Genomic DNA, 10,563 nt, shown 5'->3' with positions numbered 1-10,563 from the left:
GCACGCGCGGCACGCGCGCAGCCTTCCCGGGGAGGCTGGCGGCTGGGACCCCCTGCTCCCTGCACAGTCTCAAGGCTGCGCCCCTCTGTGTGTTTTCCAGAGAGGCCCGCCCGGAGAACCTGGGCCCCCGGGCCCCCCGGGGCCGCCGGGAGTGCCTGGATCCGACGGCATCGACGTGAGTCTCCGACCTGGGCCGGGAGGGGGAGGGAGGCCGCGGACAAAGGCGAACTTTGTGAGCGGCGGCGGCGGTGGGGAGGGAGCCCGGAGATGCAGCGCCCCCTGTTGTCAGTAGGCGGCGCCGGCCTGCGCCACAAGGAGCCCGTTTGTTCTGGCAAACCTCAGAACTAGCGCCGCGACGCGAAGCCCGTTATAGCCGCCGGCGGACAAGGGGCTGCTGTTCTGCCTGCCGGCCGCAGCTCACAGCGATTTCCACCACCCCCCACTCTCCCTTCTTTTTGGGGGTGGGAGACGCCTTAACCTCTCGCCCTGCCCGCTGGCACGTCTGCATGCATCTTCAGGGTGGCTTGGGAGCCTCGGTCAGACCGCTGACCCGCTGAAGCCAGTCTCCTGTCTCTGCCTCTGCATTTTTTCTCCCCGATTTAGAACGACCAGGGCTTGTTCCCTGCTCTCCCCAGCACGGTGAGGGTTAAATGCCTCATTCAGGAGGCTCCCCCAGGAGGTCAGCTCCATGTTTACCCATCTGGACAGACTTCTATTCAACCTGGCGGCCCCCACCCTCCAAACACAGGGCGCTGGGTCCCTGCCAGACTTTCTGGCCGCTGCAGGCCCTGAACTGCCTGCCTACAGCTCCACAGGCGCTGTCTGTCCTCCACCATGGGCCCTTTGTCACCGGGGAAGGAGGTCCTTTCTACTTTAGGAACAGATCGGACCGACCCTCGTCATAGGCCCTCTTGGTCCTTGCTCTTGCTCCAGTCTCTTCTTTTCCTGACCTCAATCCAGAAAAGGGCTGCTGCCCGCCCAGCTCACCTCCCCTTCATGCTTCACTGAAGGTCCCAGGTTTCCCCCACACTTGCCCAACTCTAAGAGGCGCCCACTCTCCGAGGTGACTTGGAGCCCACAATCCTATATCTGCAGGTCTTCTAACGGGCCCCTTACCAACATCCGAACGTCTAGAACCCAAAAGCCTATTGACAGCACCTCTCCAACCTGGCTGGGGTTGGTCTCAATCCATCTATGATTTTTTTTTTTGAGGGAAAGAGAGCTATTAAAAAAAAAAAAAAAAGCAAGCAAGGCTGAGGGGACCCAGGACAGAAGAGAAGAAACTGAGGAGAGGGGCATGTAGATTTGGGGTAGCAAGAGCCACAGGGTGCTGTCTAACCAACTCGTATCTTGCAGGGTGACAAGGGGCCCCCTGGGAAAGCTGGGCCTCCGGTGAGTGCTTTTTTTCCTCTTTGACCTTTGACCCTTCTGATTCTTGCCCTCCTCTGGCTAATATGTGCCCCACCTCTGTGTTTAAGGGACCTAAGGGAGAGCCTGGCAAAGCGGGGCCGGATGGGCCGGACGGGAAGCCCGGGATTGATGTGAGTTTCTGAGTGCCTGGTAGAGCCGGTTAGGGTCCACTCACTGACCTCCCGAGTCCAGTTCTGGCATCTTCTCTGCTCTTCTGTTCAGAGCGGGGCAGCAAGGTGGAGACTACAGCTCTGAGTTCCCTTCAGCTCCCTGTGACTTGTGACCTCACAGCCACCCCAGGAGCATAAGTCACAGGCATATGGGGTCCAAAGGGGGGTTCTGTTCATCTGTAGCGGACGGATTTAGTCTCACATTTCTGGCCTCTGAGTAGCGGATCGAATGCTCTGGATGGCGCTGTCCTTTCCTCCTCATTCCCTTCCCTACTCCACCCCGTCCCAACCCCAGGAGCAATGCAGGAGAGGAACATTATTGGTCGATACCACAGAATTCCCAGGAGCCCCCAAGGTCACAGGCTCCTGGACACAGAACCATTGAGTCAGTCACCTGATTGAGGAGTACACTTGGGTCAGCCACCGAAAGATGGGAGGAAAAAGAAGCCCCATGAGTTTGCCTTTACCCTGATGGCTCAAGAGGGGTCGTCATGGCTACAAACAGCCACCAGGGCCCCTGCCAATTTTCCACAACCTGCATAGATTAAGGAGCACCTTGCCTTCCACTGGCATCTTGGTTCTCACATCCATCCAGAGAAGCAAACATGATTAACCCATTTTGCAGATGTGAACACTAAGGCTGAGAAAAAGTTGCCAAGAGCAGACAGACATCAAGAAAATGGCCAATCCAGACCTACATCTAGGTCTTCTAGGCTCCTAAACTGGGAGGTGCGAGGCCCATGCAGACAAACCTTGGGGGCCTTGGTTTCTTATCTTTCATACGAGAGTAATCCTTTGGCCCACCTGCCTTCCAGGGTTGCTGTGAGAACTGGGGGAAGGCAAAGCAAAGTGCTGAGGTCGATGGCCTTCGTGGAGTGGGAGGCAGCTTGGGTCCACCCAGGAGAGACTTCAGACCCTGCCCTCTCCCGTGGTTCAGGGAGCAGGTTTGCCCTTTGCTGATCTATCTTCTCTTTCTTCCTCAGGGTCTAACTGGAGCCAAGGGGGAGCCTGGCCCCATGGGGATCCCTGGAGTCAAAGTGAGTGACCTGATGGGAACTCAGCTTGGGCAATCCAAGGGGGTGGGGGTGGGGGGGGCTGTGGTAGAGAGTAACAGAGACCTAGGAGACCCCAGCCTCTGACCCTCTCCCATTGCCCCTGCAGGGCCAGCCCGGCCTCCCAGGTCCCCCTGGCCTGCCAGTGAGTATGAAAGCCCGCAAGGGCTTCAAGTGACCCTTTGTATGTGTGTGTGTGGGGGGGAGGGGGGACTTGCAGAAAGAGCCATGAACTCAATCTCCTTTTCTTCTGTTCCAGGGCCCTGGCTTTGCTGGACCTCCTGTAAGTCTTTCTGGATGGGCAGGGTCCCGGGACTCTTAGGGAACGGGAATTACAAAAGGGCTTCCAGGGAACTGGCCATCAAGGGGAAGGGCCGGCACGCCGTGATGGTGTCCAGAACGGGCAGACTTACTGGAGGACTCGCGGTGGGCTCGCTCTGGGCCTGTCTGCTGGCTCTGGGATTCTCTGGCCCTTACGGCCCTAAGTTGTCAGTCTTTCCGAGCTTGGCTCTAAAGTAAAAGTGGGGAAGGGGCCTCTGGGTGCCTGTCCCTACCTTTGTATCAGGGTGAGCGAACCTTCTAAGGCATCCTGGCCAGTGACAGCTTTCCTCCTAGGGACCACCCGGACCTGTCGGCCTCCCCGGCGAGATTGGAGTCACAGGCCCCAAGGTGAGCCCCAGCCTCCTCTTCTCACTCTGCCCCCCTGCCCTCCACCTCTGAGATGGCAAGCTGGGGAGGGGGTCTCTCCGGCAGTTCCTGGGCCTACTTCCGGCAGCCGGGAGCTCCTTCCGGTCTGGGGCAGAAGCCCCTCCCACCATTCCCACCTTGCTGTAGGTCTTTCAGGAAAGCCGAGGGTTGGGGCCACCCCCTGCAGTTAGGCCTTTTATCTCTCTGTGACCTAGAGGACAGGATAGACAAGCCAGTAGCAGGGACTGGAGGAGGGGGCAGAGTGACCCTGGCGGAGCCGGACAGGAGTATGATTTGGGCCCCTCTTGCTTCCAGGGGGACCCTGGACCAGAGGGGCCATCGGGGCCCCCGGGGCCACCTGGCAAACCGGTAAGTGTCCTCGGACTTCCCGCATGGGGAAGGATGAGAGTCTTTGGCACAAGCCTGAGGTGGGAGAGGGTCAGGTCGGGCTCCATCTCCATCTGCCTTCTCCCAGGGCCGCCCGGGCACCATCCAGGGTCTGGAAGGCAGCGCGGATTTCTTGGTGAGACGTGGCCCTGGGGCGGGGCTAATGTGGGGAAGGGGTGGGGCCGCTTTGGACGTAGAGACAGTGGGATGGGGAGGGGCTGCGGCGCGAGGTTCGAGGAGGGTTTGGGAGATGGCAAGGCGGGAAGCACAGGCCGGTGACCACACAACCTGACGGGATTGCCTTTCCAGTGTCCAACCAACTGTCCAGCGGGCGTGAAAGGCCCCCCAGGGCTGCAGGGAGTGAAGGTGAGCTACTGGCCCAAGACCTTCGGGGTGGGGGCAGAGCAGCTGGTTGGAAGGGGACCTCACACTGAGTTCCCTCCTTCCCTTCAGGGGCATCCTGGCAAACGCGGGGTTCTGGGAGATTCCGGTCGCCAGGGGAAGCCCGTGAGTATGAGGAAGACAGGGCTACAGAGGTGTGTGTGCAGAGGGTCTCACAGGGACCGCCCCTTCTTCACCCCTTCTCCTTCCCCTGCTGGCTTCTGGGGACTGAGCGGAGAGGCGGGAGGCCCAAGCACTTTCTCTTTGCTGGGCCTCCATTTCCCCATGGGTTCTAGGGTCCTTCCTGTCTGCTTTTTCTGGGAAGGGGATGGTGTCTTTGGCTGTCTCTATGTCTTTCTCTCCATCTGCCTGCCCGTCTGATCACTCATTCCTGCCTCATAGGGTCCCAAGGGAGATGTGGGTGCCTCTGGAGAGCAAGGCATCCCTGGACCGCCGGTAAGGAGCGCTTCTCCCGGGGGCCCCTCTCCTAATCCTGGGGAGCCATTCCCTCGCTCCGGCCTCCAACCTGTAAAAGAAACNGGATGGTGTCTTTGGCTGTCTCTATGTCTTTCTCTCCATCTGCCTGCCCGTCTGATCACTCATTCCTGCCTCATAGGGTCCCAAGGGAGATGTGGGTGCCTCTGGAGAGCAAGGCATCCCTGGACCGCCGGTAAGGAGCGCTTCTCCCGGGGGCCCCTGTCCTAATCCTAGGGGAGCCATTCCCTCGCTCCGGCCTCCAACCTGCGTCCGGTTGGCATGCCTCTGGGTGGAGAGAGGGAGGCTGAGGTTGTCAGAAACTGGGGGCCAGGAACGAAGGCTGTCAGCCAGAAGACTCAGCTGGGGTGCAGGTTTTGTCACTGTCCCCTTGAGTGACCCTGGTGAGTCCCTCCCCATCTCGGAGCCTCAGTGTCCCCTCGCTGAGATGGGGACTATGCCGCCCGCCTCAGAGGGGCATTGTGAAGATCGCGGTGGGGGTCAGAGAAGGTATCGCAAAGTGGGTCTTGAAATTGCCATTGCTGTCATTCTTCTGTCTTGACAGGGTCCCCAGGGCGTCAGGGGCTACCCGGGCATGGAGGGACCCAAGGGAGAGACGGTAAGTAAGTCGGGAGTGTCCTGCAAGGGCTGTCATGACCAGGCCCCTGGGGTCCAGCCGGGACTGACTGTCACTCTTTTCTCTCCCAGGGTCCCCGTGGGTACAAAGGCATGGTGGGTTCCATTGGTGCTGCTGGGTCACCGGTAAGTGTCCCCTTGCTCCTCCTGCACGCCTGCCTCCTCCAGGCCGGAGCTCCCGGGGCTGCACAGGGAGTGTGGCTCTCGCGGAGCCCACGTGACCTGGATGCCTGTTTGTCCTTCTGGCCAGGGCGAGGAAGGTCCACGGGGGCCGCCGGGCCGCGCGGGGGAGAAGGGCGATGTGGTGAGTCCTCAGCTACCCTTTGTCCAGCCTTGGTCCCTGGGGAGTACTGGGCGGAACTCAGCTCCACCCGAGGCCTGTGTGTGAGTGTGTGTGTGTGCATGCATTACTCTGTGTGTCTATGTGAGTGTGTGTGTGTTACTCTTTCCGTGCGGATGCATGGGTGTGTGTGCATGTGTTGCTCTGTTTGTACGGCTGCGCACGGATGTGTTGCTTTGTGTGTCTATGCAGGTACGTGTGTGTGTGTGTGTGTGTTACTATGTCTGTGTGAATGCATGGGTGTGTGTGCATAGTTACTCTGTGTCTGTACTTTGTGTGTCTGCAAGTACGTGCATGTGTGTGTATGTGTTCCCCTGTGTGTGTGCAGGTGAGTGATCAGTGCAGGGCAGGAGCCTCTGTGCTGGGAGCCCAGCCACCCCACCCCACCCCCACTGCTGCAAGCCCAGCCTGTGCTGATCAAATTCAATTTGGGAGAAGGGCATCAGATCCAGGCCCATGCTTGCTGGGGCCAGACAATGAAATTCCAGCAAATCAGCCATGGGACTAATGGGATTTGCTCTATATCCCAGTTCTCTTAACTTTTTTTTAAAAAGTTAATAGACTATTTCTTTTGAGCAGTTCTGAGTTTACAGAAAAACAGAGCAGAGTGTAAACTTTCTTAAAAGTTTTTTATGGTAAGTTTTTAAGCACACGTAAAAGTACAGAGAATTATACACTGAATCTCTATCTACCTGTTTCCCCAAATTGACATTTTGCCCGTCTCAAGCCACCACTTTGTTGTTGATATTTTATATTCTTCCTTTTTTTAAAAAAGAAATTATTTATTTATTTTGAGAGAGAGATAGGTTGAGTGGGGGAGGGGCAGAGAGAGAGGGAGAGAGAGAATGCTAAGCAGGCTCCATGCTCAGCCCAGAGCCTGATGTGGGGCTCGATCCCACGAACTGTGAGATTATGACCCGAGCCGAAACTGAGAACCGGGCACCCAACTGACTGAGCCACCCAGGTGCCCCTGTCGTTGATATTCTCAAGCAAATTCCTCAACATCATGTCATTTCACCCCAAAATACTTCTATCTTAAAAATAAGGACTTTTCCTCTAATGATAATATCATTCATTTTCATACCAACAAAATTATCCATTATTCCTTCATATCAGCAAATATCAGTTATTCCTTAGTATCAGTGTATGTTCAGTGTTTCCCAATTGTCTCAAAAATGTCTCTTCAGGGTTCTTGTTCAAATCAAGACCCAAAGTCCACACATTGTACTTGGTTGTGTTCTTTCATGTAAATGGAGCTCAGAGGCCAGGTGAGGTCTCAGTGAGTGCTCGTTCCTTCCCCTGCCCTTGCCCAGCCCAGCCCAGTCTCTTCAGCTTGGCGCTGACCTCCACTCCCTCCCTGCTGGGTCCCAGGCCCCTCTTCTCCAGCGCCTGCACAATGTGGCCTGTGCCAAGAGGGACCCTGAGAGCTGGAGGTCACTGTTTTCAGCTGCTCCCCTCTCTGATCAGCATCCCAAAGGTGACCTCATTTGTATCTACTTTGTAGGGCAGCCAAGGTGTCCGAGGACCCCAGGGAATGACAGGCCCGAAGGGAGCAACCGTAAGTGTCCCAGGCCTCCCCAGACAGAGAGCGAGGTCAACTCTGTCCAACCTCTCAGAGGACGAAGAACCTGGGATTCTAGACTGAGCTCTGTTGCTGGCGGTCAGCTCTGTGACCTTGGGAAATGCCCTCTCTCTGTGCCTTAGTTCTTTCCCCTGTAAATGGGATGGTGATGTAGCAGAGGTTTGGGGAAGCTTGTGGCAAGCTGGGACACTTGTCATCCACACAGAGGAAGGACTGTGGCCCATCCCCCAAAATCCTCTCTTCCCATTTCTGCCCCCTCTCGGTTGGCTGGTGGGCGTTCCCGAAATAACCAGACCCACTTCCTACTGCAGCTGTCACCTGGGGGGACATGTGCGGGTGGGACATGGGTGGGTGGCCTGACCCCAGGCATCTCCCCGCTTTCCTTCTGAGCAGGGCCCCCCAGGCATCGATGGCAAGGACGGGACCCCAGGCACACCTGGCATAAAGGTAGGAGTGGGGAGTGCTGGTGGAGTTGGGGGGACGGTCAGGGTCCCTCCCAGCTCAGGCCCTGAGTCTCATCACACTGATCCTGGAGGCCTAGGGGCCTAGGATCCTCAAGTGTGTCATTGCTGCATCCCTGCTTGCCTTTGGGCCTCTGTTTCCCTACCTGCACTTGGACAGAAGCCATGGACCCTCTAGCTGGAGCTTTCACTTGTGTCTCTGGTTCTCCGTCTCTCCCAGGGCAGTGCGGGCCAGGCGGGACGGCCAGGAAACCAAGGCCACCAGGGCCTGGCGGTGAGTATGGGGTGGAGTCCCGGGGGCGGCCCCATGGGCAAATTGCTTCCCCTGCTCAGTGTTGCCCACTTCCCCATGGTGGCATGAGTGGCTGATGAGGTGGAAATCCACACACCCAGGGATCTTGCTCTAGCCCTTGTCCCCACCCAGCCCGGGCGCCAGCCATCACCACGTCTGTGGCCTCTGGCCTGGCTTAGGCCTCATCATTTGAATGGTTCCTCTGGCCTTCTCTTTGACGCTTCTAGTTCTCCATGTTGGCTACTTCCTGCTAAGGCACTTTCCATGGCCCTCATTGCCTCCAGGAAAGTCATTCCATCCAGTCACTCAAGAAATAGTGACTGAGTCCCCAGGGCACACTGAGAGGCAGAGAAAGTCGTGAACAGGGCAACTACGAGGCTTGTCCTCACAGCTCATTTTAGCATTCAAGGCCACCATAATCTGATGCCACTGTACCCTTCCATCCTCACCAGCACTGCCCCTCTGTGTCCTTGCCTTTCTCAACATTGCCTTGGCTCTTCTACCCCCACACCTTCAGGCCTTTGCAGGTGCTTCTCCTTGGAATGCCCTTCCCTACCTCTCTGTGCCTTCTCACCATTCAGGGCCACCTCCGTCTCATACCTTCTGGAAACCCAGTCCACAGGAGCCCCCCTTCCTCCCTGCTGGAGGCGCTGAGGCCAAAGCCTGATAACATGCCCGTGTGCAGGCTGTGTTCCTGTAGGCATTCACATGTGCCTACGAACACAGGGCGCTCCTCTTCTCCCCAAAGACTACAGGCCCCTCTGTACCCCCGTCCTCTCCCACCAGGGCTCAGGGCACAGTCAGTTTTGTGATGCTGTGGCTGGGCCTTCTGTTCAGATCCCATAAGCCAGGGCTGAGAAAGGGAGGGGATCTGGAGTCAGAATGGGAGGTAAAGCAGGAGGCGCCTGGGCTCCCCAGTGCCAGGGTGGAAACTGATGTCAACTTCTTTCTCCAGGGTGTGCCGGGCCAACCTGGGACAAAAGGAGGCCCTGGAGACAAGGTAAGGTGACTTCAAGCTGGGGACAAGATTGGCTTCATCTGAGCAAAAGAGCCTGGGGTCAGGGCCCAGGGGCATGGCTAAAAGACCCTAAGGCCCAGGCCTCACCCCAGGGTTTACGACAGGGCCTGGACACAAGTCTCTAGGGCCTAAGCACGTCCTTTCTGCCACTTCCCCCAACCATCTGTGGAGACAGGATGGCATGGCTCCCAACCAGAGGAGAAACCAACAGGAAAACCAGTGGACTCCAGAGGACCTGACCAAGAATACCTTCTCCCCAACTCACTTGGCTCTAGATTGTTTAGGGTTCATCAGGCTTCTCCAAGGTCAAAAGCTTGACTGGCCCTCCCCAGACTGACCTGAACACTGTTTTCCTGCAGGGTGAGCCAGGCCAGCAGGGCCTCCCTGGATTCTCTGGTCCCCCTGGGAAGGAGGTGAGTGCCCCTCCCCTGACACAGGGCTCTTGCATTAGTCCCCCTCCCAGGCCTGAAGACCCTGCACTCAGCATGTGCGGCCTGGGTGAAAGTGTGGGGTGAAGCCCTAGTTTGGGGGGCCTGAATGCCAGTCTGGGCTGTGCCACTGACCCAGGGAGACTCCCCTTCTCCTCTCTGGGTCCTTGTTTCTCTATGGACAGTGCAGTGATGGTGGGATTGGTTCTGCTCTATACGGGTATGACATCCTCAGATGGCCAAGTTGACTGGGGCTAAGAATCCAGCAGAGCCATTCATTCATTCATTCATTCATTCCATAAACATTCACCAAATACCTGCAACCGTGTTAGATGCCGAGACGGTCTCTACTCAGATAAAGTTGACAGTTTAGTGGACAAACAGATATTAAATAAATGATCACGTGATGACTGACTACAACGATGTAGGGTCCTACTGAAGCAAAAGGACAGGGATCCGAAGAACAGGGGATAAATGATGAAATGAATTAGCTGAGACCCAGGGAGGGCAGGGGCTAGCCAGCTGTGGAAGGAAGGGATGCACCGGCCTTTTGCTCACTCCCAGTTTCTGTCCCCCAGGGAGAGCCAGGACCTCAAGGAGAAATCGGACCCCGAGGCATCATGGGACAGAAGGTGGGCGCCTGGCACAGTGGTCCCTCCGTGGGGGCGCCTACAGCAGCTGGCACTGGACCCAGGATCTGGGTTCTGTCAATGGCTCCAGCACCTGCCTAGTCCTGCCCAGCCTTGTGGGCCTTCCCAGCAAGGGCCCCAGTTTGCTGGTCTGTAAAGTGGAGCAAAGGACCTCAGTGCTGGTGTGGAGGAATGGAGGGCATCCTGACCAGCAGGATCTGGGGTCTGGAGGTGGGGGGGGCAGTGCCCGAGGAGGGGGTGCCCCTACTGATAACCTGTGTGTCATCTTCTCTTTACATTTCAGGGTGACCAGGGTGAGAGGGGGCCGGTGGGCCAGCCAGGCCCTCAAGGACGGCAGGTTAGTGGAGGCCTGCTGTGATGGCCAGTGGGGGCATGTCGGGACACCTCAGTTGATTTACTACTCTGGATTCTTTTCTCCTCAGGGCCCCAAAGGCGAGCAGGGGCCTCCCGGAATTCCAGGGCCCCAAGGCTTGCCAGGCATCAAGGGAGACAAGGTACCAAATGGGGCTGGAAAATATCTGGGTTAGAGGCCTCAGGACCTGGGACATAACTGACCTCTGGAGCTCAGTTATGTCCTTCCTCAGCCCTCCAGGTC

At 57.3% G+C, this 10,563-nt stretch overlaps 1 protein-coding gene across 1 annotated transcript in view; it reads left to right on the top strand.

The window, feature by feature from the left end:
* The window catches only part of COL9A2 (collagen type IX alpha 2 chain), a 15,622-nt gene that overhangs the window by 1,855 nt on the left and 3,204 nt on the right, over positions 1 to 10,563 (top strand). The window contains exons 3-25 of the mRNA XM_077752171.1: positions 101 to 175; positions 1,357 to 1,392; positions 1,479 to 1,541; positions 2,564 to 2,617; positions 2,742 to 2,777; positions 2,892 to 2,915; positions 3,248 to 3,301; positions 3,635 to 3,688; positions 3,795 to 3,842; positions 4,016 to 4,072; positions 4,160 to 4,213; positions 4,490 to 4,543; positions 5,127 to 5,180; positions 5,270 to 5,323; positions 5,448 to 5,501; positions 7,042 to 7,095; positions 7,513 to 7,566; positions 7,801 to 7,854; positions 8,828 to 8,872; positions 9,250 to 9,303; positions 9,897 to 9,950; positions 10,252 to 10,305; positions 10,391 to 10,462. Coding sequence (XP_077608297.1) covers positions 101 to 175; positions 1,357 to 1,392; positions 1,479 to 1,541; positions 2,564 to 2,617; positions 2,742 to 2,777; positions 2,892 to 2,915; positions 3,248 to 3,301; positions 3,635 to 3,688; positions 3,795 to 3,842; positions 4,016 to 4,072; positions 4,160 to 4,213; positions 4,490 to 4,543; positions 5,127 to 5,180; positions 5,270 to 5,323; positions 5,448 to 5,501; positions 7,042 to 7,095; positions 7,513 to 7,566; positions 7,801 to 7,854; positions 8,828 to 8,872; positions 9,250 to 9,303; positions 9,897 to 9,950; positions 10,252 to 10,305; positions 10,391 to 10,462 — 1,212 coding nt within the window. The remainder of the gene's footprint in view (positions 1 to 100; positions 176 to 1,356; positions 1,393 to 1,478; positions 1,542 to 2,563; positions 2,618 to 2,741; positions 2,778 to 2,891; positions 2,916 to 3,247; positions 3,302 to 3,634; positions 3,689 to 3,794; positions 3,843 to 4,015; positions 4,073 to 4,159; positions 4,214 to 4,489; positions 4,544 to 5,126; positions 5,181 to 5,269; positions 5,324 to 5,447; positions 5,502 to 7,041; positions 7,096 to 7,512; positions 7,567 to 7,800; positions 7,855 to 8,827; positions 8,873 to 9,249; positions 9,304 to 9,896; positions 9,951 to 10,251; positions 10,306 to 10,390; positions 10,463 to 10,563) is intronic.

The sequence above is a fragment of the Crocuta crocuta genome, unplaced genomic scaffold, assembly GCF_008692635.1.
Source record: "Crocuta crocuta isolate KB4526 unplaced genomic scaffold, BGI_CrCroc_1.0 scaffold367, whole genome shotgun sequence".
NCBI classification, from domain to species: Eukaryota; Metazoa; Chordata; class Mammalia; order Carnivora; family Hyaenidae; genus Crocuta; species Crocuta crocuta.
The sequence above is the reverse complement of the archived record's forward strand: the minus strand, read 5'-3'. Positions and strand labels throughout refer to the sequence as shown.